This window comes from Tilletiaria anomala (assembly GCF_000711695.1).
Source record: "Tilletiaria anomala UBC 951 chromosome Unknown K437scaffold_20, whole genome shotgun sequence".
NCBI classification, from domain to species: Eukaryota; Fungi; Basidiomycota; class Exobasidiomycetes; order Georgefischeriales; family Tilletiariaceae; genus Tilletiaria; species Tilletiaria anomala.
The window spans coordinates 101,312-124,422 of NW_013547002.1; the positions used below are offsets into that span (position 1 = coordinate 101,312).

Consider the following 23,111-nt stretch of genomic DNA (forward strand, 5'->3'; position numbering starts at 1 on the left):
ATCGCGGCCGCGCCGCTGATTGTCCGTCTGCGCACCCTCACTAGCGACCCAACGCACGGTCGCATCGCCACAGCAGGACTTGCATCCGTCATCAAGCTCCTTTCCGAGCAGACCGCAGCAATATGCGGCGGCGGCGCGGCACCAACATCTTTCTCGGCGACGGCCACGAGACCAGCCAGTGCGCCGACAAGCCGCGCCGCCGTGTGCGAATGGCTCTCCATGCTGCTTCACGTCCTCCTCGTCGGTCGTGCTCCCGCTGGGCCCGGGACAGGGCCGCCGAGCGGTGCGGGCGGCGCTAAGGGCAAGAAGCGCACAGTTCGCAAGGTCAATGCTGCTGACGCTTCCGCACATCATGATGCTGCTGGAAAAGACTCGAAGGAGGAGCAGGTAGCGCTTGCGGTGGTAGCGACGCCACTCGATCAAGTGCAACAGGATGCAGCCAAGGAGGTGCTCTGGCTCCTTGCTCGCGCTTTCGACTCGGTCGTTGGCGATGAAAAAGGGAGGGAGACTATTAGGAAGGGTGTCCTTGTCGACTTGAGACGATGCATGCGTGCTGTGAGTACGCTTCGTCTTGGCTCGATGAAGGTGCTAAAAATTCCTGGCTAATATATATTGTCTTTTGTTGAATGCGCATACAGTGCCATACCCACATCCCTTTCCTACTTGACCTTCTCATGGCCCCGACTGCGTCTTCTGGCGTCTCTGCGACGGCATCAGCGCAGCTCGCGCTGCCGCTCATCGGCCTGATCCTCGACGTATGCCTGCGCCTGCGCGTCGGGTCCGAGCAGGCGAAAGGTGCGCCAGACGGCGTTGGCCGCTCGTACGTCCGCGCGTGCAAGCCACGCGTGCTGCAGTGCTACATTGCCCACGTCGTCGCGTCTAAGGCTGCTGTGCCGCGCCATGTCGCCGAGCATGCGCTGCATGATTTTTTCCGTGTCGTCATCTCCCCCGCTGAGCTCGCGGGCGACGGCAGTGTGCGCGCCACGCTCGATAAGATGCTTCTCCGCTCACCGGAGATCTCGCTACCGGTCGCTTCCGCCGTCTTTGGCGCTGTGAAGGTGCGCGACGCGGAAGCAGACGCAGAAGCGGATCGCAAGGCATTCGGCGGGCACCTCACCAGCATGACCTCCGGTCTCTCTTCGGCGCTGCGCTCGACGAATGCTGCGACGCGTGACAAGGCCGTCGCGCTGCTCGACGTCCTGCTGCCCAAAGTGGACGTGCAGACCGCGCTGCCACTCTTTGTCAAGGAACTCACCGCCGCACTCAAGAGCGGCAAAGTCGCCAGCTCAGATGCGCGCGGCGCCGTCTTTGACGTCCTGGCGCGCGTGCCCGCTTCGTCCTCGTCCCCTTCCACCTCGGCGCTCATCATCGACGGTGTAGGCGCTTCGCTTGACAAGGAGCAGCAGGAGACCGCTTTCAAGAGTGGCGTCGTCGCGCTTTGCACGCACACCGCCGCGGCCTTCCTCGATGCCGACCAGTTTGACCCGGTCAAGCACGTCCCCGCCCTACTCGCCAAGATGCTGGCGCACGCCAAAGCGCCGTTGCGCAATGCTGCGTACGATGCGTTCGGCTCTTTGGTCCTCCGCACGCGCGCAGCACCGAGCGGCGCGTGGAAGGCATTCGTTGAGGCGCTTCTGCCGACATTTGACGGCAGCCTCAAGAATGCTTATCAAGGCGCCAAGGCGCCCGCTGGGCCATTGGAGGGCTACGTCGTCATTGCCATGCTCAAGGGCAAGGCGCGCATGTGGGATAGCGCAGCGGTTGACACTTTCGTGCAAAAGAATGAGACGCTCGCGCATCTTATCACCACCGATATCGTCTCCACCAACTCCGCGGCCGCCGGGAAGGCCTCCTTCCTGCTCAATGATAAGGTTGTGCGCAAGGTCGTCTCGGAGGCGGAGCTCTTTTGGCTCTTACATGCGTTGGGCTCGCTTTTCGCTTCCGAGGCGGACCTGCAGGCCATCAACAAGAGCGAGGATATAAAGAAAGCCATCGCTCGTGTGCTCTTGCACTGTGCAATGAGCAAACACGTAGTGATCAAGCGCTTCCTGCCAGACTGGGTACGTGAGCTCTGCGCCCATACTGACTCGTTCCAGCTCGGCGCCAGCATCCTACATGCAGCCGGCGTCGAGTCGCTTCGGCTCGACCAGCAAGCCTCCCAAACTGCTGCATCGGTCCACAGCGGTGGTGCAGCTGCGTCTGCAGATGGGGGTGAAGATCCGGCGGAAAGTTGCAAGAAGCCGGCGCTGGCCTCGGTGTCTGCACGCATTAAGCCTCTTCTCAAAACGCTTTGTGAGCTTCCAGATGTGCGGAAGATACCCGCCGACGCCCGCGCGGAGGCACTCGTCAAGTTGTTCGTCCTCACGCACCACCCCAGGCTCGGCTCACGTGCCGACTTGCAGTCCATGGCATCTCGTCTCCAGTTGAATCTGACGGAACTCATCGAAAAGCACTTTGTGCGTCTTTTCACCGACGTCCACGCTGCCATGCAGACCGATCTGCTCACTAATGCAGCCTATGCGACTATCTCCACGCTTGTGGCTCTTGCCCCAGAAGTCGCTTTGGCTGAGATCGTCAGCGACCTCGAACGGCAGTTGGACGTCACACAATTCGCCTGCATTTCGGCGCAGGACCTGCACATCTGGCGCACGCCTCCCGGCGAGCTCTTTGTTGATGTATTGGCGCAGAAAAATCATGCCAACGGCGGTGCTGGTGCTGCCGGCACGGGCAGCGGTGCCAACAGCCGCGACAGCAAGGTGGACAAGTGGGAGGCCGAGCTGCGTCAATCCTTGGAGCAGAAGAAGAAAGCGGCGAAGAGGTTCTCAAAAGAGGAACAAGCGCTCATAGACACGCAATTGACCAAGGAGAGCGAGACGCGCAACAAGGTAGAAAACGTGCGTTCTATCTTGCTTCGTAGCCTGCACACGTTGCAGGCTCTCATGGACGGTAGGACAGAAGAGACCGAGTCCTACATTCTCGGACTCGTCAAACAAAGCATCGCTTTGGCTCGTCTACCGCAAGTGCATCAGCTCGCCCCGCTGCTGCCTTTCGAGATGCTCAGCGCAATCAACACTGTCGTCTCCACACGGTTAGGGCCCATTGCGAGCGTGTTGCCCGCAGCGCTGTTGCGCTCGGTCGACGAAAACATCGTCCCGGAGTCATTCCGAATCGAAGCATACAGCGACGTCATCCTTCGCATTCTCTACCGCCTTCGCTTCGTTAGCGAGCAAGCAGCTCTTGGTCTTGGCACCGTGTCCGTCCTGGCGCCTCTCATCACCAACATCATCCATGCGGGTGGTCTCGGTGTTGACACAGACGACTGCGATGCGGTCATGGAGCAGGTCCAACTTTCGCTCGATTTCATTGTGTTCCATACTGAACCTTGCGAGGATGCTCGCTACCCACGTTCCGACTTTGTCGACGCGTTGCTGCATATTGTTGCCAAGCATACCCAGCTGGCGCAGGATGCCGTTTCGGCATTGCGCTCTATGGGTGAAGCGATGCGGATGTCCGCTCTACCATTCGAGATCGAGAAGCTGCTGCACCACTGTCTTGCTGATGAGGTGTACGTCCGCACGGGATGTTTGCAGGCTCTGCAATCACTTGACCTACTCGATCTTGGCTTCCCGCGCGAGTTGTGGGTTGCGTGTCATGACTCGGACGAGGAGAATCGTCGCCTGGCCCTTCGAGCTTGGAGCGAAAACGAGCTTGAGCTCCCCGAGCACTATCACATGCATCTCATCACACTCCTCGAGCACTTCAATGACTTTCCCCGGATCGCCACGCCCAGCGCCATTGCTGGAGCCGCCGACATCCACCCTGAGTCCGTCTCGGCGCTCATCACCAGTCTCATGGCGCTATACGAAGAGCGCAACAAATTGCTGCTTCCGGAGTACGACCAATTTGGTATGGTCGTTGAGGGAACTCAGAACAGAGAGGACCCGTGGAAAATCAGGGTGGCTATTGCAGCGACCTTTGTCGAGCTAGCACAATATTTTTCTTCGGCCGACATTCTTCCCTTCTTCCAATTTCTGATCGAGAAAGAGGCTCTGGGCGATCGTAGTGAGCCGGCGCGATTGCGCATTCTAGACGCCGCCACCGCTGTCATTGATGATCACGGCAAGGACCAACTTGATGTCCTCATCAAGACGCTTGAAAATTTCTTCGAGAAGAACAGCAGGAGCAGCGATGGCGTGACTGAAGCAGTTGTTATCCTCTTAGGCAGGCTGGCCCGTCATTTGGCGCCTGAGGATCCACGATTGGCTATCGCCATTAAGCGCTTGCTTGAAGCTCTGCACACCCCGTCGGAACTCGTGCAATCAGCCGTCTCGGACTGTCTGCCGCCACTCATTCGGGCGATACCCGAGAGTACTCCTCAGCTTGTGGATCGCTTGATGGACGACCTTGTGGCAGGTAGCAAATACGCCCACCGCCGTGGTGCCGCATATGGTCTGGCGGGCGCAATCAAGGGCAGAGGCATCGCAAGTATCTCCGAGTTCAAGATCATGGAGAGGCTGGAGGACGCTGCGCGAGACAAGGACCAGGTGACCGCTCGCCAGGGTGCCATGTTCGCTTACGAGACATTGACCGCATCGCTCAAAATCTTATTCGAGCCGTACATCTTGAGCATTTTGCCTCATCTCTTGGTCTGCTTTGGCGATCCAAAAGAAGACGTTCGAGAGGCCACTCAAGATGCAGCTAGAGTGATCATGCAAAGCATTTCGGGCCATTGTGTTAAGCTGATTCTCCCGACGCTTCTCGCTGGGCTCGACGACAAGCAATGGCGTTCGAAGAAGGGTGCAATTGAGTTGCTGGGTGCCATGGCGTACTGTGCCCCACGCCAGCTATCCGTGTCCCTGCCGACAGTTATCCCTCCTCTGAGCGGTGTCTTGTCGGACTCGCATAACCAAGTCAAGACTGCTGCAAACAAGAGCTTGAAACAATTCGGAGAGGTCATCGACAACCCGGAAATCAAGAAACTCACTCCGAAGCTGCTGCAAGCACTCATCAACCCCAACGACAACATCCCGAAGGCTCTCAATGCGCTTCTGAACACAAGCTTCGTACACTACATCGACTCCGCCTCGTTGGCCCTAGTCATGCCTATCATCGAGAGGGGCCTGAAGGAACGAGGCGCCTCGCTGCAGCGGGATGCCGCTAGAATCGTCGGCAACCTAGCAGGTCTCACAGATTCTCGTGACTTCACCCCTTACCTGCGCTCATTGGTGCCTTTGGTGCGGGTTGTTTTGGTTTCACCTGTTCCAGACGCCCGAGCAGTGGCTGCAAAAGCCCTTGGAACCCTGGTCGAGCGGCTAGGAGAGGTGCACTTTGTCGATCTGATCCCTTCACTTCTGCAAGTGCTTCGATCAGATGCGACTGGTGTCGACCGTCAAGGCTCGGCACAAGGCCTTGCCGAGATCCTTGCCGGACTCGGCACGGAACGGATGGAGGGCCTCCTTCCTGAAATTATCAACAGTGCCACAAACGCCAAAGCCTACGTAAGGGCCGGTTATATCTCGCTGCTCATCTATCTGCCTGCGACATTTGGACATCGATTTGCTCCACATCTAGGGCGTATCATTCCTCCTATCTTGGGAGGCATCGCTGATCAAACGGAAAGCGTTCGAGATGCATCCATGCGTGCTGGCCGAATGATCATTGCCAACTACTCCACGAAGGCCGTCGACTTGCTCTTGCCAGAGCTAGAGCGGGGTCTCTTCGACGAGGCGTGGCGCATCCGCATGTCATCCATTCAGCTCGTTGCCGATCTTCTTTTCCGAATTTCTGGCATCTCAGGCAAGAATGAAATGGCAGAAGAGGAAGGCGACGAGGGCGAAAATGAAGACGAGGATGCGCCTCTTCCTACTAGCTCTGTGCAAAAGGCGCTCGGCGAAGCTCTGGGCGACGAAAGGAGAGACCGAGTGCTTTCGGCGATCTACATCATCCGCCAAGATCCTAACATCCCTGTCCGACAAGCTGCCATCCACACATGGAAAGCTCTCGTCCTCAATACTCCGCGTACCGCCAGAGAGGTCCTGCCCACGATGCTGGACATTCTCATTCACCTTCTCTCGGCTCCAGGCGCAGAGCAACGTGAGCTAGCTGGCCGAACACTTGGCGAACTTGTTCGTAAGCTAGGAGAAAGGATTCTGCGCGACACGATGCCGATTCTACGCAACCGTGGGGTCACGGGCGAAGATGCACGCACGCGATCAGGCGTCTGCTTGGCTGTTACTGAGATTCTTCAAAGCGCTACGAAAGGTGAGTTGCTCTGGCTGCCGTCGAAATATCACTGTGGCTGACAAACCTGTCTTGGATATATCCGTAGCCCAATTGGAGGATCACGAAGACTCGATCATCGCTCTCATCCGACACGCACTTGTGGACGAGTCAGCCGTGGTGCGGCGCGCAGCCGCGCAAGCATTCGATGCGTCGCAGGAATACATTGGGACGAAAGCAATTGATGATACGATCCCAACTTTGCTCGAGGCAATGTCGGATCCCGACAACCCAGGATCAGAGACGGCGTTGGCGGCCTTGCGCGAAGTTATGAGAGCACGTGCCGATGTCGTTTTCCCCGTCCTCGTGCCGACACTCACTGTGCAACCAATCAGCGCATTCAATGCTCGTGCTTTGGCAGGACTTGTGGCCGTCGCAGGCCGTGCATTGAACCAGGTGCTCCAGACCATCTTGACTTCTTTGGCGATCGCTCTTGAACAGAGGCCGGACGATGAAACCCGTCAAGAGTTGGAGCAAGCCGTCAGTGCGAATCTCACTTCGGTTACTGATCCGGAAGGTCTCCACCTCTTGATGATGCTGTTGCTCGGCTGGGCCGGAAACAACACGTCAGCACAGCGAAGAGCATTGGGTTGCCGATTCTTCGAAATCTTCACCAACGTCAAGAAGTCCAGCATTGAACTTTCGGACTATCTTGTCGATTGGATACGGCGGCTGGTCGCTCTCATGGAAGACCCTGTGGACGAGGTCATCGATGCAGCACGTGCTGCTGTGGAAGCACTCTTCAAATCGATTTCTAAGGAAGATCTCGAGAGCTACGTCACCCCCCTACGCCATGCAGTGGAGGGAGTTGGGGCTCTGGGACAGGAGATCGCTGGCTTCTGTCGACCAAAAGGCATCGGAGCTTTCGTCCCCGTCTTCCTAGCCGGGCTATTGAATGGTACTGCCGAGCAGCGCGAGCAGGGCGCCTATGGCCTGGCAGACCTTGTGGATCGCACCTCGGCTGAAGCGGTAAAGCCTTTCGTCGTTCAAATGGTCGGCCCTCTCATCCGTGCCTGCGGTGACAGGCATGCACCAGCCATCAAGATTGCGATTTTCACCGCCCTAAACACGATGCTCCAGAGGGTTCCTCAACATTGCCGCCCATTCTATCCGCAATTGCAGCGCAGCTTCCAAAAGGGCGTTGTCGATCCGATCAGCAGTAACGTCCGTCTCCATGCCGGAAATGGCCTCGGAACATTGATGGAGCATCAGCCCAGAGTCGAGCCGGTCATTGTCGAACTGCTTCAAAACATCAACGCTGGTATCAACCCCGGAGGAGCTGCTGTCAGACCAGATGCTTCTGCCAGTACATCTGCCAATGTGGAGTCAAACGCAATTGCCGAGTCTGCGGCACTTGCCCTCGTGAAAGTCTTTGATCAGGCTCCTGGCAAGAATGTCACTACCAAGAGCCTAGAGCAGGCATTAGAGGTGGTGCAAGAAGCATTCGGCCACGCGAAGGACTCTTTGAAGCCGACGGTGGCAGATGTCTTTGCCGCTGTTTGCGTGCGCGACTCTGCCCTTGTGAAGCCGATCTTAGAAACGCAGGTACTGGCTCCAAATCCTGTCGATCCTCAGCTCGCTAGCCACTGCGTAAGGGCCCTGTTGGAGCGCGCTCCGGCAGAATTCCACGCAATGGAGATGCACAGAGCAGTGCTCAAGGCCGTGTTGACATGGATCGGCGAGGCTCCCGCAGTCGCACGACCGGCGCGAGAGAGCAGGGATATGATGCGACAAAAGGAACCGTGGCGAAGTGATTCATTTGTGCAAGAGCATTTGTAAACCTGGTGTATGAATTGCAATGCGACCAAGCGACGAAATACAACAATGATGCTCATAAAACTTGGAAATAAGCAAAGACGAGCATGCGCAAAGGGCGCTTTGATCAGAAGAGTAGCGTCGTGCACATCAGATGAGAAGAAGGGACGCTCGGCCGGCGTGACGAACGACTAAGATGCAGTCACAGGATCTGGACTTCCCAGGGCCGGGGCCTAGAGGGCTCGGAAAAAAGGATGGTGAGAGGTGAGAGCTGGTTAAAGGGAAACCTCGCCGCCCAAGGTCGATGTCGCTGCAAAAAGCTTCGTCAGATTCGCTACTATTGCTCATGATGGGCGAATGAGATTGAAAGAAGCCGCCGTTGTCTGGCGGAGCGGGGGACGTAGTAAGAAATGTTGGGCTGGAGGTGTCGAGGGCAAGTCCTGTCTGCGACAAGGACATCATCCTAGAAGACCAGGGTAGCACGACCGAGGAAAGGCTGGAGGTCATGATTAATGAAGCGCTGAACATTTGAAGGCGAGTTGCACAATCCGAAGGGCATTACCAGGTACTTTGACGATCTATGCTTGCATCGGAACGTAGGTAGCCATTCACCTCCAACTGCCTTGCGCAGTGATTCTTGTTCTTTTCCAACACTTGAGCGCTAAGGACATCATGATGCTATTGCTTCCTTCACTATATTCCTCCACTTTCTCTGAACCACTATGGCTTCCCGGAAGATCTGCAGGGGCGTAAGGAAAGTATGGCGTGGCCGGCATTTTGAGCACTCTGATGGACTCGCGTTGTGATCGAACAGGACGCCGACTCACCTTGTACTTTGCATCGAGTAGCGCTTTCATTCGCTTGTCCTCTGTGGGGAACACAAACTTACCTGGCTTGCTCATGCGGATCTGTGGGGACAGTAAGAAAATAGTCAGAGGATAAGCCCCAAACGCTCCCTCCTATTCGGAGCATATGCTTCTCGACGCACCATTAATTCCCACAGATGGTCCTTGTACTCGTAAGAATACTTCTCCGCCTCATCCTGCGTGGTGATCTTGACGCCCTGCTTTGGGGCGTGTTTGCCATACGCGCCGCTGTCATACGGGCGTGCTACGTCCGCTGCGAACTTGCCCAGGATGGCGCTGCCAGCCACGACGGAAGCGCTGGAGCTGAAAGGAAGCTGCACGGGTACGCCACATGCGTCCGAGATGAGCTGCATGAACGTCGGGTTCTTGACCTGCCCTCCAGACATGTAGATTGAGTTGATCTCGTGGCCTTTCGCATTCATTTCGTCCATGATGTGCCGCGTCTGCAGCGCGATCGCCTCGAGCGTCGCGAAGTACCGCAGCGCCAAGTCGGAAACACCACGATCGAGACGTTGCCCGGTGATCATGCCGCACATGGAGCTGTCTGCAAGCGGCGAGCGGTTGCCATGGAAGTCGGGATAGATGTAGAAGTCCTTGGTAAGGTGGGCGAGAGAGGGCAAATTTTGCTCTTTTTGCATATTGCGCAGGATGTCTTCAAGCAGGACAAACAGGTTCTTCTTCTCATCGTGCGCCATCTGCTTGGCACGCTCGACGGCGGGATGCGTGTCGATTATAAAGTCGATCAGCTGACCTGTTGAGCTTTGTCCGCCTTCGTTCATCCACATCCCAGGGAAGACGGCGTGCTTGTACGGGCCCCAAACGCCATCCACAAGGATGCCTTCGGGCGACTGCACGCAGTGGCAGGTGCTCGTGCCTGCGATGGCTGCCAGGCGATGCCGACTGCTGATCAAGTCGGTCTTGGTATTGGTATTGGTCTCCTCTGGCGCATTGGTGGCAGGGGCAGCAACGGTACCGACCCAGCCTGCATACGCATCAATGAGAGCGCTTCCGACGGGTGTACCAGGGAGCAAGCCCATCTCCTTGGCGGCCACCTCTGACAGGCCGTCGCCGACGGGTTGCCCCGCAGTCAGCACCATTCCATTGCGACCTGGGATGCCGCCGAGCTGCTTGAAGTCGTTCTGCACCATCTCGATCAGGCCGATCTTTTCAAAAAACTCTGGCTGCCAGCCGAGCTGCGAGCCGTCGACGCCCGGTGGAACGTACGAGCATTTGCATACGAGAGAGCAGTTGGACCGGGCAAGCGAGCCTGTTGCACGGTACGTCAGGTAATCGGGTAGGTCAAAGAACATGCAGCGCGGAAATTGATCTTCGGGCATGTGGCGCTTGAGCCAGAGCACCTTAGGAATCTCCATTTCAAGCTGTGGATCAAAAAGTCTGACGTGTCAGCAATGAGGGCTTTATATGCAGCGAAACTAGGAAGTACGCGCAACGCACCGACATGGTCTTGCCGACATAATTGAGAACCATGCTTCCGGTAGCATTGATCTCCTCCGCCTCCTTCTCGGCCCTGTGGTCGGCCCAGAGGATGATGTTCCGCTCCGCTTGTCCCCACTTGCCCTCTGGCTCGGGTGTGACGCTCATCGGGTTGCCATCAAAGTCGGTTACGGCGAGTGAGCAAGTAGCATCAAACCCGAGCCCCTTGATATTCTCTGGCTTGAGACCGGCCTGCTTGACCACATCTTTGACCGCAGAGGTGATTGACTTCCAGATCTCCGTGGTGGACTGCTCGAAGATCCGGGCGTCCTTGTCGGATCGGAAGGTGGTGGTTGCATAAGTAGACTCTCCGAGGATGTTTCCATCCTCGTCGAGCAGGGCTGCTCGTGCAGAGCCTGTGCCTCTGCGGTCAAATACAAATGAGAAAGTCAGAGCGCTGAACTTTTAGCAGCAAGCGATCTTTGGGACCAATCATCGTCTCACACGTCGACCCCAATGTAGTATCCTTGACTCATGATGAAGCTCTAGAGGCGGTTCGGGAGATTTCAGTCCAGTGTTAATGCTGAGCCGACGACGTCGAGCTAGCAATGCTGTTGTGCTACGAATGGATGAGCAGGTTTCCCCCTGAGCATGGTGGAATAGGAATTGTATCCACCACCGCCATGCGATGCGATCAACGAACCGAGAACAAGGTGAGGACAGCAACGTCATCTCTCATCGCCATCCGTGCCAAGTGTGTGCTTCGTCAGTCGTGTACTCGAGGCATGGCCCGTGCGCAGCTAAATACCAAGAACCCTATTTTCTTTTATTTACGAAAGCAAGTCACGTAAGGCACCAGTCACATCATTCACATGATGGCTGCTGCGTGGTGTCTTATGGATCGAAACATTAGGAGAAAGGATGCGCTACAGGGCGCAGACTGCCATACCTTCTCGTCTACGGATGAGCGGCTCTTCTGTGTTCTGACGGCATTCATGAAGTGCTCAGAGATGCCTGCTGTCGGGACGAGATTGGGACAGACTATCTGCAGCAGTAAAACGACATCCGAACAAGGTTGTGGTCTGCGCTGATGGTGTTGCAGTTCGTGTTCGCCTCACCCTCAGTCAGAATGGAAGCTTCGTAACAGCATGCATGTGTGCCGGTGTCAATCCATATGATAAAAGGACATCCGCAAGTGCACGCGGCTACACCTCGTTTCATTGCTTCCCGCATTACTTGAGATATCGGTACAAAAACTTTTTGTGGAATTCGGTTCCTTGAGCGACGAATTTGGAGGAGGGAACAGCGTCAGTGATGGTGCTCTACCGGTTCCAGAGGCACAAGCTGCAAAGGCAGACATAGATGAAACTCACGGATCATGTCATTTACGAAGCTCGATCTGTCCTTCTTGTCCACGCCTGCGGCCTGGTTTTTGAAGATGACATCTGCAGCAAACGATGAATGAGGCGAGTCAATGATGGGCCCGCTGAAGGCGCAACGAAGTGGTCTGGGATCCTTTCTCCCACTCACCATCATCCCATCGCCTCTTGACGCCAAAGCTGGGTGTGACACCCGCGGCAGCAGCGGCCGCGTTCTGGTTCTTGATGGTATTTTCGAGATTGAGCAGCGGATTCCCCAAGGCGATCTCGTCTTCGCGTTCACTCTGCGCTAAAGCCGCCGCTTCGCGCTCCTGTCGCTCTTTCTCCTCTGCCCGTTCGCGTTTTATCTTTTCTAGCTCGCGCAGCAGTGCCGCGGTGTCATCCTCCTCGTCATCCGTATCACTGTCGTCGTCACTGTCTGAATCCGAGTTCGAGTCTGACTTTGATCGGGCATCAGAAGCGGGCGCTTGATTTGTTTCATCACTGTAAATGCCCAATGATATGAGGTCGTCGTACCAGACAAACGGAAGATATTCTGAGCGAGAGACGTACCGAGCTTTCCCTTTGCCTTTGTCCACCTCGCGACGAGATCCTATATTCACCTCGGACACTTCGTCCTCCTCACTGTCGTCGTCCGCGTCGAGCTTGATCGCTTCCTCGATCAACTTCCGCCGTTTTGACGCATGCTCATCATCTGCATCCATGCCTGTACCATCACCCCGTGGCTCTGCCTCTGGTGGCAAACCTTGCGCAATGCGCTTTTGGTTCCTCGCCTCCCACTCAGCGCGCTCCAGCTCGGCTTTGAGATCTTTCCGTGCCCGCGTCGCAGCATTGCGGTCGATAATACCGCCTTGCGCTTCTTGCCGGACCTTGAGCGTTGTGTGCGCTGGCAGTTGCGAAGCATGCGCGACGCGGGACAGGTGCGCCGCATTGTTCTGCCCACGGGCTGGGTCCCAGGTGGGGCGATGGGCGGAGGACATAGTGGTTTAATGTTCAATGAAACTGCGCAAGCCGTCGAATTGGAGCAAGAGTGAGGCGTGAAGAAAGTCGAGCCTTCGGTCGCAATTTCGGTACTTTGGGAGATTCCAAAGTCGAGCCTTTTTGGAGATTAAGTCGAGGCGCTGGCAAAGCAAACACGATCGAATTCGATGTTGTACGCAGCACGCTGGAAATGCCGGGGCTCGATGGGCGAATGTGTGCGCTTGGCAAGCTTTCGGAGATCGAGAGGCCTGAGTTACTGGGTTTCAAGCTCAGGTGAACATGTGCCCTGCCGCGTATGCATGCATAGATGTCCGTGGATCCAGCGCCGAAATCTCGGTCGAGCCTCTGCTAGCTCGGCGCAGGGAGGTGAACAAGAGTCACTCGAGCGTAGCAAGGGCTGGACGCACGGGGGGACTGGGCGATCGATGTATGTACACAGGTGATAGGCCCCAGACTGGCTTCGAGTGACTGTCTATACTGCTTGAGAGGCACTTTTTGCCTTGTGCTTCCTTTGCAACTGCCAAGCTCGAGAGTCGAGGGCTGGCTGGGACAGGTTGAATAAGTGTTGGAACAGGCGTGACTGACGGCTGTTTACTTTTTCTTCAGGTCGAAACCGGATGCAGGGTACGTAAGCGCCCAGGAAGGATTTTACGCCGAGGGGTACAAGCAGGCGACCATGCACTGCCAGTGACGACACAAAAGGTAGACGAATGACTGAATCAGCCGAAGTCATGGTCATGACCAAACGTTTGAAACCTGGCGAGTGCTGACTATGATCTGGAAGACAACAAAGGTTCCTCGTGGATGGCGCTGGTATTGAGAGACTCAGCGCGCACATGGATGATGTGCTGTTGTGCCTGACTGCGAGTGAGGAGACCCAGGCACCTCGGCAGTTGTTGGAAAAAAGTGCGCAGTCGGTCTCCGGTTGACAAACAACAGCATCAACATTCCAACAACTCCGATCGCTCCGGCGGTTGCTAGACGAGCAAGACCCATGCCTCGTCCCCGACCGTTGGGCATCTCACAGATGCTTCCTTCGAGTCTTCTACGCAGCCAAACATCTCGGACCGGCTCGGTAGTGACCACAGCGAGGCACAATCCAGGTCTGCTCACCTTGGCGGTTACGTTGGCGAGGGGCGATGTCACCGTGCAGTTGCATCTGTTCAATGTCGACTGTGTTGCGACCCACGTTCGTCGTCAAATGTCGTGGAGGCGTGGACACTGAACAGTCTCATGATGCATGTTGGCTCATGGCTCTTCGCTTATTGTCAGCCAGTGCATTTACATAGAGGCTTCGACTCTCTGGCCTGGAGCGCTCCACGACATCAGGCATGCAGCTTAGCCGTACGACGACGTGCAGCAGCATGAGGCTGATCAGATGCCTCCTTTCATCGCCAGTTGAATGCCATGGACAGCTTGTCAATGCCAGATCCCTCAGGCCGTGGGTCTGCGTGCTACAGATGGCATGATCAAGGGTAGCTGCGCTCGCTTCAGCCTGTTGGACGTCGGTCATTGTTGGGTGGTACGTATCGATTTGCCTTCGCTGTAGCGGCGTAGCCTCAAGTCTGTATCCCTGCAGTCGCGCTCAGCATGGGTGCTGATAGATGCTGGTCGCTGGTGCGTCAGCACGCGAAAGAACATCCTTGGCCCGTTCTCTTGACTGCTTGACTGGGAACTGCACAAGTGATGGAATCCGTAGCAGTAGCAGTAGCTCAACTGCTCTACTCTCTTATTCAAATCCATTTCATACGATACCCCACGATCCCTCGGACTACTTGACCTCTGCCCCTCACAGCTCCTATTCCACCAGAGTGAATCCACGAGCAAAATAATCAATTACCTTCATCATGAGATGAAAGGCGGTACCAATCATCTCAACTTACAGTAAAGGACGTCGAGGAGAACATCGTCTGCTCACAACCTGCTTCAGACCGACCGCAGGACGGACGGCGCTCAAGTGAATATGGCGTTGCTGTCGCGGCTGCATGGATCCGTATTCAGGGCGGTTCAGAGGCTCCTCATCCTCTGCGCTATCCTCATCTTTGTCGCCTGTCCAGATGTCATTTCCGCAAAAGGTGCCTCCGCCGGCTCGTCCTCGCACTCTTCAGGAGGTCGTCGTGCGAATTCAAACGGAGGCCAGCGCCCTTCAGGGCAAAATGTGCTTGAGATCGCATCACCAGGTAGCGCAGCTGGTACCCCCCGATTGAGAGCCGAGGAATCTCCCGTACTGATGGCTGGAGAGTGGAATCGCCCGGTCGTGTCTAGAAGCTCTCACCACTCACACTCGAGGCAGCGCATTGTGGGCCTCGGACTCGAGATTCCTGCCGACGCCCCCCACCAGGCACCAACGGCAAGTCACTTCCGCAAGGGCAAGGGCATGCCGCGGCACTCGCGTCAACAGCCGCTGATGCAGCATGCTAAGAGACAAGCCGCAACAGCCCAAGACGAGGATGCTAACAACCCAGAAGAAGACGGTGCCACGGATCCATCGGGGGCCGGTGCAGCTACCAGCAGCACAGGGCCATCCGATTCTGAGGCTTCAAGCTCAAGCAACCAGACAACGGCCACATCAGAGACGTCCAGTCAACCCTCCACATCCCTCTCGCCAAGCACTGCAGCCCATCGCCAAAAAGAACCTCCGTCAGCTGCAATACCCCAGCACCCGCCGAATGGTGAGACTCCAGTGCCCGAGCCGCAACGTGGCAGCACATTCAACAAAGCTGCCTCCTATGGAGGTGCGGCAGATGAGGGCCAATCGGATCCACAGTATGTTCAGCCCTCTTCATCGTCATCATCCTTTGCATCAACCCCTCAAGATGCTTCACAAACAGACCACCCAGCTGCTCCGCAGCCGGCTGTACCCCATAGAAAGGCGCATCCGGCGCCCGAGCAGCACGGTTCGCATCGCCATTCACAATCCCATGCACTGCAGCACAAGAGCCACCATGATGCTGATCCTGCCTACCAGCACAAGCAAAAGCAGAATCGCCATCATGAGCATCATCACAAGTCGATAGCACAAGCGCGCAAGAGGCTGATGAAGCGCTATCACGGCGAGGGCACGTACTACAATGCAGGCATCTCGGAAGGCGCCTGCGGCGGCTGGCACAAGTCCAGCGAGCTTGTAGCAGCTGTCTCGCGTCAACAATGGCACGGTGGCGAATTCTGCAATCAGATGCTGCACGTCTGCCACCACGGCAAGTGCACGGACGTCCAAGTCGTCGACGAATGCCCGTCGTGCGATTACGGTAGCCTTGATCTGTCACCCACCGCTTTTAAGCAATTGGCGCCGATGAGCGAAGGCGTCATCGATATCAACTGGACTTTTGCTTGATGCGCCACATCTGGTGCGTTCTCCAACGACGCGCAACTTTGGTAAGGGACGCCCGGTGGTGCGGCCCCATCGGCATTGCAATTCTTCAAACTCTTCAAGATTCGTTGTCGACATTTGCTTCGCTTCACTCTGAGGCAGCACAGTCGTGCGCCGTTACCCTCTTTCATACAGTCACCATTCGATTATACTCATTTGATGGTGTAGAATATCATTCATGTACACGCAGACAACCTGCTGTGTAGAGCACGTACACGTCGAACCGTCGCAGAAGGCTTATCATTACTGGTTTCTGCTTGTTGCCTGATCGAATGACTGAATCATAGACGTCAAATCGAACTCTGCCGCCGTTGCGCTCGGCGGACCACCAAGATTCGAAAAGTCCAGTGAGCTCAAATCGCCCAGACTGCCTGGGCGCCCATTGACACCGCCCGAACCATCGTCGACGCTGCTGCCAAAGTCCATGCCGTCAAAATTGAAGTTCTGCATATCAAGAGCACCAGGATCAAAGCTGGAGGAGGATCCGAGGCCAAAGTCGCCAAAACCAAAAGCTGTGAGGTCAGGTAGGTTCGAGGACGGCGCGCTGGTGGCATCGGTCGAGGAGGGCATGTTGTTGATGATCTGCTGGATAATCGCGGTCGCATCTACAGATGGGGTCGAAGTAGGCAGGTTGGACGCTATTACCGCTGTAGCAGCAGGCGCATCCAAGGCCACTGGCTCCTGATTCGCTCGAGCATCGCTCGTCAGAGTAGCCGTATCGGCCGATGAAGTCATGGCGGCGATTGCTGAAGCCTCAGGGCTACATTCCATGGTCAGACCGATCATGCCTGTGTCGCCCTTTCCGGAGGTCGAAATTCCTTCTGGCTGTTTTCCAGTGCTCTTAGGGACCGCTGACTGTGCGCTAGTCTCGTCGATGGATGCTTCGTCCTTCGCCTGAGCCTTGGACGTTTTAGCTGCTTCTTCAGCTGCCTTCTCTTGAGCTTTGCGTGTGTCTCTGGCTTCTCGCTCTGTCGCGGTCTGGAGCTCATCGAGCAGCGCGGCTTGAGCGTGCATCTACCGAGGGGAAGATTCATAATCAATCGCTGAGAAATGATGCTGCGGCAGGGTGAGTTGTCTCACCAGCCATGTTCGCAGCGCTCCGACCGATTGGACATACTGCAAGCAAGCTTGCTGTACCTTGTGCAGCTCACCAGGCTCCTTCACGATATCAAATCCAATGGCATTCGCTTGCTGCCGTCGCTTGATGGTCCACGCAGTCTCTTGCACTACTCGCTTGAGGCTCTTTTGCACCTCGCCAGCGAGAACCGATGGCGAGTTTGCAAGGTCCCGTTCGTACGGATCCACGTCCTCGCCGGTATCGATGGAGGTATGTGCCATTCCGTCTCAGGCGAGCATGGTTAACGTGCAGCAGCACGCTCAACGCCTCCAGGGCAATGGCACGTCCGGACCTCGCCCTATTCCAATTCGCGTGTATTCAACCCGCGACTTGATTGAAGGCCATACACAAGTCTTTTGACTTGATGCTGTATAAATGCAGCACAAGTCACTACCCCCACGCGAGCATCTGAAAATGTTGCACCACGACGTCCCATAATGGCTGTTCCTTGTTCCGCCGCCATTGTAGCATCACCTTCGTAATGGTCATCAAAGTCATGCCAGACGAAGCTATACAGCCTTCACCATATGCATCATAAGACATTGTAATGCAGGTGCCATATGCTAAATGCTCTACTTTCCGGCGCTCGGGATGCAGCAAGTCGTACGAATACAGACGCTCGCAAGTGATTCGCTCTACTCATGATCATCAATTTGCTAACCGTACCACCGAGCCCACGAAACACGTCATGGCAAAGACGGCCAGTGAGGCTCCCCATAGAGGCCGCACTCTTGGAGTGGCACGCGAAAATGTGCCAAGACGGTGTGCTTCGAGCATCGAATAGCCTCCGAGGCCAGCCATCGTGGCAGCGCCAGTGAGGCGGCACGCCAGGCAGTCACCGGGCTTCTCGGTCTCTTCGTGTACCGATCGCACAGACGGCATCTGATGGAAAGGTGGATCGGGGGTCGTTGATGAATTATCGTCTCTTCCTGCATATATTTCTGCAGGTTCTGTACAAGGCTCTACACTTGGCGCACCTTATCTTCGAGCTTATTCGCTCCGCTCTTTGCGCGCGACAGCAAGTCATTTGCGGAATCCTTAGCTAGCTCCTTTCCCCTTTGTAGCTCGCTGGACGCCTTTTCGGTCGCCTGCTCCAGCTGATCACCAGCTTTCACCTTGGCCGCGCCGAAGGCCTCTCCCGCTTTCTGCTGTAAGAGCTCAAAAGTGCCTGGCGATGATGAGGCGGCTCCCTCCACTGACTTGGCAGGGACGATACGCACGCCCGGTACAGCGACTGGGTTGAACATGCGCTCGCAGTCGGTATAGCCTGAGCCCATCCCGAAGCCAGTGCCCAACCATACAGGCCATGCTCGTCCTGTATAGAAAGCAAGGGAGGAAGGGCAAAAGAAGCATGTCAGCTGTTGCACAATTTCGCCCGAGTTAGTTGGCCATACACACGCTTGAAGAGAAGAACCGACAATACCACACCAGCAGAGAAGCCAATTCCGGTCTTGACAATGGTATTGCTGATGCAAAGATCGGTCTGTGTGCCCAGTGAAGGTTAACGAGGATCAGCATACGAAGCCTACGCGGCCCTCGCGGCTCAAAGCACAGCCGAACTGGTCCCATCGTACCTTTTGACCGATCACATCCTCGCTGGATACTTTACGCGGCGCGTTTGTGCTTGACATAGTGGCGCTCGGCTTTAGCCTGCGGTAATCGCACACCTGGCCTTGATGTAGTCTGCAGCTGCCCTTGACTACAGGATCTAATCGCAACGTGGTACCTTGTATGCCCAGAAGTTTGTGATCCAAGCTCGGTGCCAGCCGGGTGCTCTCTCCACCTTCCGAGATCGACACTTTTCAGGCAACACGCCTAAAGGCTGTAAGAGGCGTTCCGCCAGGTTCCGCCCGCCTTTGCTTCGCGTTCAAGGGCAGGGTGATGAGCGTTTCGATCTCAACATGGTTCTGTTCCATACAGGGCTGTACCAAAGCCTGACTTCACCCCGCACCGTTCATCCCGTTCATCTGCCAGAGCCCAGCAGCCATGACTCAGCTGCTCCGTCACGACGAACTGTGCGTGAATGCATGGGCGCTATGAATCACTGAGAACGAAACTTCAAAGTAGCGCAGGCGCCGAGAGCGGGCGATAACGTCGGCTTCTTGGCCAACCGTTCGACTCCCTACGAGGGAGCGGAGAGGGCGGCAAATATGTGGGAATACGCTAATCCAGAAGCAGGCTTGTGTTTGTGACAATGTGATTGTAATTTGCTGCAATACAGGCTAGTTACAAGATAAATTGATAAGGGCAATGGTGCTAAGATGATGCATAACAGGTCCCACGGATGCCCGTGGCCGATTCTATGTTTCCGCTATGTTTCTGGTTCTGCGGTACGTGTCCCTTTTGCGATGAGCAATCCAGTGATCTATGTAATGACAGAACAAGAACCCCTGCGATGCCGCGAAAAGAGGGAAAGAAGGAAAAAGAAGAGTGTTGAAGGGCGAGCAAGTTGCGTTCCAGAGCGGCTGGCCCCACGATGCTCGTGCAAGCTTTCTGGGTGACCCTGTTGGTAAGAGGTACTTGAATCTGCAGTGGATAAAGGGACGCGATTAGCCAGATGATTTGGTGATGGATGTTTCTTTTTTAAAGAATGAAGCGACCGTAACCGAGCTCCGCAAAGTAGATGAGCTTGTGCAAGAAGGGGAAGGCATTTTGTCTCTGCCAGATTATGTTCCAGAGAGCGAAGAGCCAGTGCCTTGCTCAGAATAGACCACCGTTGAGACACGGTCACAATGATGACTCACGAGACGATTGCCGGTAATGGGCGCAACCGAAACGACCTGCGCGGCCGGTGAGAAGGACGCGGGCGAGACCGCGGCAAGCCTGAAGCGCACAGCACCTTCAACGGTGCTGTTGGTGGTATTGGTGCTGGTGCTGACGACAATGGACGATGTTGTGCTATCCCTGCTGGAGGTCTCAGATGTGATGGCCGTGGAAGAGTTGGTGCTGTTGGAAGAGACGGATGCCGCCGTAGCGCCAGTGCTGCTGCCACGCGACGACGGATAGGTCGTGGTGGCAAAGGTGAGGGGGTAGTTGGGCTGAGAACTGACGCATGAGCTCGATCCCGATGGGGGAACAAACGCTTTCTGTGTCGGGTTCGACGGGATCGATCCCTGCTGAGCGGCATCCTTGTATGACCAGTCGCGCCTGCTGAACGTCTTCCAGCTCCAGAAGATCCAGCCATTGTTGGTGCCCGACTCGTACGCATTGACCTGTGCCTCGAAAAATTGGCGCACGAAGATATTCCACGTGGGGCTGTTGAGCGAGTTGATGTTGTCAGCCATAGTGGCGTATGAGCAATTGGTGCAGTTCGTCGCCAGACTCCACTCGCCGACAATGACGGGGCGGCTACTCGACGTGGAGCCGATCGTGCTGGCGAGGTCACAGGCCTTGCTGATGTGGCCGGAGGGCGTGAGGTTGTTCAGTGGCACCCAGGCCTGGTACTGGTGCGTATCCTGCATGCACGTGCCGCTCGGGTAGGTGCTCGTCTCCGAGTAGTACTGATCCCAGCTAGAGAGCGACTGGAAGCCGTAGTGCATGACAATCGTGGGCACGTATGATGCGGAGCCCGTGACAGCTCCGCGAACGGCGAGATGGGCTTGCTTGTAGAAGTTGGCAATGTACGACTGCGACAGGGCCGACGTGTACGTGATCGGCTCATTGATCAGCTCGATCGCCTTTACGATGCCGCCGTACTGCGGGTCATTAACGTCGAGCTGTGTCATGGTAATGAGCGCGGAGATGGTGCGTGTCATGTTCTGCGTGGCGTTCAGCGCAGCGGCATAGCCGATAGCGCCCTGTCGACCGCCATTATCGAATCCATTGACGGACCCGGGGGCAGTGTGCAAGTCGAGCAGAACGTCCAGACCGTGATTTTTAGCGGACAGGATGGCCTGGCTGAGGTACCCGAGCGGGATCGAAGTCGGGATAGCGCCGTAGCCGAGGTACGGCTCGGCGGTGCTGACGTTGAAGAACCAGTGCGACACGGGGATGCGGACCGTGTTGAGGCCCAACGCTGCGATCTGCGCAAGGTCATCGTCGGTCATCCACGTGGACCAGTGGTCGATGAGCAGAGATTGCAGCGTAGATGTGCCCCCCAAGTCGGCACTGGTGTTGTAGTAAGCAGCGGTGAGCGTTCACTCGTCGTTGGCGCCAGCAGCTTGTAGCGCCGGGTGAACATGCCCGGGTTCATCCATGCCTCAATGACGAACCAGTTACCGAGGTTGACCCCGCGCACCTTCGTCCTCACGCCAAACTTGGCTGGCGGAGGTAATTTCTCGATGACCTTGAAGCTGTAGACTTGCAGACGGTTACCAGCTCCACATTATTCGGAACTGTTGGAGCTGCATCGCATGTTGCAATCTGCGCCTGTTGCGAGGGTCGCGGTTTATGCGACGCTGTTTCCGCAGTTTGGAGGTCACGGAAGCCAACGAAGAGTGGATCAAATCGACGGTCTTTGCGAAGGTAGAAGGGAAGGCAGTGGAGTCCACTCACAGCACTCGTTGCCATTTTCGGCACCAGCAATAGAGTATCCCTTCTGCTGGCAGCTCGAGAGGCACTTCTCAATGGTGTTGCTGGAAAGTGGGTTGGTAAAGGAGACAGAACGTGCGGATATAGGGTCGGTCCAGCAGCCGGCGTACTTGAAGCTACCACGAGCCTTGGCCGTGTTGTTGCTCATCGATGGGGCGATTGTGCTATAGAGACTGTGGGATGGAACGAGTGAAGGGTCGGTGCGAGTGTGATCAGTCGTTGTGGCAACGGTCAAGGCAACGAAGATAAGAAGAAATTGTTCACTTTATGCGGTTACCGCTGCCGCACTGCTGACTTGCATTCCCTGCGCAGCTGGTCGTGCAACCACTTGAGGCGGGTGCACCCATCGAGGCAATCTTATTGCCGCACCAGCACACCTTTCCGTATCTGAGGTGAAATAGAAGACATGCCGCCGAGTTAATACAGATACTGGCGTAGCTTCTCGCTCCGTTCCTTCACAACCTATCGAGGGTACTCACTCTAGGCCAGCATAGGTGTACCCTGCGTTTGAGCACTTGGTCTGACATGACCCGACCGTGGTGGAACTACTGCTGTGGATTTTCTTGCTGAGGGTCCTGGTACTAGTGCTGTCCGTGTAGCATCCGAGGTTGTACCAAGTCGCTGCGCGAGACTCGGGCTGCTGCGCTTGTTGAAGCGCTATGGCTGCAGCCGGTGCAGCGCATGCCGAGCTACCGCTGAGGGCAAGGACAGCGATGAGGCTCGCCAGCATGCTGACGGCGATCCTGGAATAACACCAAACCGTTTACCGTTAGGGAGAATGTCAGGACGGAATCTGTCAGGTCGCCGAGCAGTGCAGATAAGTGGCGATGGTAACCCGCGCACCTGGGCAAGAAATGGGCAGAATCAGGCGGGGCTTCGGGCAGCAGCTGGGGGAAGTCAGCCATGGAGCTCATCTCGTGCAACGGGTTATGTACACCATCGATGCTCGATGCTTGGCCAGTACCGCTTTCATAATCAGCAGTGGGGACTTTGGAACCACGACATGGTTTCCACTTTTCCAGGTAGACAAGAGTCGGGCCGGGAAGCTGGGGCTGCACTGGCACTTTCACTGCTGCGGGCGTTCGTCGGGGCAATCGCGTGACAGGTGTGATGGGACCGGATTGAGATTCCATGGGACGACACGGCAAAGACTATGCATGGGCAGACATCAAGGACTGCGTCCTGATTTGCCCTGGTGAGGGTCCTCAAGTGCGTCAGGAAAACCCCGCAAGATGTGTCGTTGGGGCGACCTGCTGGTGAGAGACTGGAGGGAGACAAGCACAAGTCCTGTGTGGTGGCTGATGGCTGATGCAACGGCACCTGGGGGAGTCGGCACTGATATGGTGGATGGATCTCGAAATAAATAGAGAAGAGGGGTTTAAGACTCAACGCCGACGACG

At 56.2% G+C, this 23,111-nt stretch overlaps 8 protein-coding genes across 8 annotated transcripts; 2 read left to right on the plus strand and 6 right to left on the minus strand.

The window, feature by feature from the left end:
- Positions 1-219: 219 nt before the first annotated feature.
- K437DRAFT_222124 (ARM repeat-containing protein) lies at positions 220-8,058 on the plus strand (the record flags this gene model as incomplete). The annotated part of the gene is made up of 3 exons (XM_013388987.1): positions 220-555; positions 639-6,261; positions 6,329-8,058. 3 exons carry the CDS (start codon positions 220-222, stop codon positions 8,056-8,058), a joined length of 7,689 nt encoding a protein of 2,562 aa, XP_013244441.1.
- A 63-nt stretch (positions 8,059-8,121) lies between these two features.
- On the minus strand, positions 8,122-8,785 carry K437DRAFT_74054 (uncharacterized protein). The gene has a single exon (XM_013388988.1). The coding sequence runs from the start codon at positions 8,560-8,562 to the stop codon at positions 8,185-8,187; it is 378 nt and encodes a 125-aa protein (XP_013244442.1). The 5' UTR covers positions 8,563-8,785; the 3' UTR covers positions 8,122-8,184.
- Positions 8,705-10,870, minus strand: K437DRAFT_267356 (Pentulose kinase; the record flags this gene model as incomplete). The annotated part of the gene is made up of 5 exons (XM_013388989.1): positions 8,705-8,773; positions 8,862-8,942; positions 9,023-10,279; positions 10,356-10,758; positions 10,839-10,870. 5 exons carry the CDS (start codon positions 10,868-10,870, stop codon positions 8,705-8,707), a joined length of 1,842 nt encoding a protein of 613 aa, XP_013244443.1.
- A 625-nt stretch (positions 10,871-11,495) lies between these two features.
- On the minus strand, positions 11,496-12,929 carry K437DRAFT_74118 (Cwf15/Cwc15 cell cycle control protein). The gene is made up of 4 exons (XM_013388990.1): positions 12,266-12,929; positions 11,865-12,196; positions 11,708-11,779; positions 11,496-11,610 (listed from the first exon to the last, which is right to left on the minus strand). The coding sequence occupies exons 1-4, from the start codon at positions 12,691-12,693 to the stop codon at positions 11,567-11,569; spliced, it is 876 nt and encodes a 291-aa protein (XP_013244444.1). The 5' UTR covers positions 12,694-12,929; the 3' UTR covers positions 11,496-11,566.
- A 2,802-nt stretch (positions 12,930-15,731) lies between these two features.
- Positions 15,732-16,028, plus strand: K437DRAFT_222057 (uncharacterized protein; the record flags this gene model as incomplete). Its single annotated transcript, XM_013388991.1, has 1 exon — positions 15,732-16,028. The coding sequence occupies one exon, from the start codon at positions 15,732-15,734 to the stop codon at positions 16,026-16,028; it is 297 nt and encodes a 98-aa protein (XP_013244445.1).
- A 190-nt stretch (positions 16,029-16,218) lies between these two features.
- On the minus strand, positions 16,219-17,543 carry K437DRAFT_255190 (uncharacterized protein). The gene is made up of 2 exons (XM_013388992.1): positions 17,145-17,543; positions 16,219-17,078 (listed from the first exon to the last, which is right to left on the minus strand). Exons 1-2 carry the CDS (start codon positions 17,400-17,402, stop codon positions 16,308-16,310), a joined length of 1,029 nt encoding a protein of 342 aa, XP_013244446.1. The 5' UTR covers positions 17,403-17,543; the 3' UTR covers positions 16,219-16,307.
- Positions 17,544-18,078: 535 nt separating this feature from the next.
- Positions 18,079-19,047, minus strand: K437DRAFT_255192 (DUF543-domain-containing protein). The gene is made up of 3 exons (XM_013388993.1): positions 18,756-19,047; positions 18,580-18,664; positions 18,079-18,496 (listed from the first exon to the last, which is right to left on the minus strand). Exons 1-3 carry the CDS (start codon positions 18,810-18,812, stop codon positions 18,144-18,146), a joined length of 495 nt encoding a protein of 164 aa, XP_013244447.1. The 5' UTR covers positions 18,813-19,047; the 3' UTR covers positions 18,079-18,143.
- A 717-nt stretch (positions 19,048-19,764) lies between these two features.
- Positions 19,765-22,625, minus strand: K437DRAFT_267361 (glycoside hydrolase family 5 protein; the record flags this gene model as incomplete). Its single annotated transcript, XM_013388994.1, has 7 exons — positions 19,765-19,839; positions 19,926-21,288; positions 21,360-21,480; positions 21,676-21,884; positions 21,976-22,098; positions 22,191-22,454; positions 22,555-22,625. 7 exons carry the CDS (start codon positions 22,623-22,625, stop codon positions 19,765-19,767), a joined length of 2,226 nt encoding a protein of 741 aa, XP_013244448.1.
- Between the last annotated feature and the right edge of the window lie 486 nt (positions 22,626-23,111).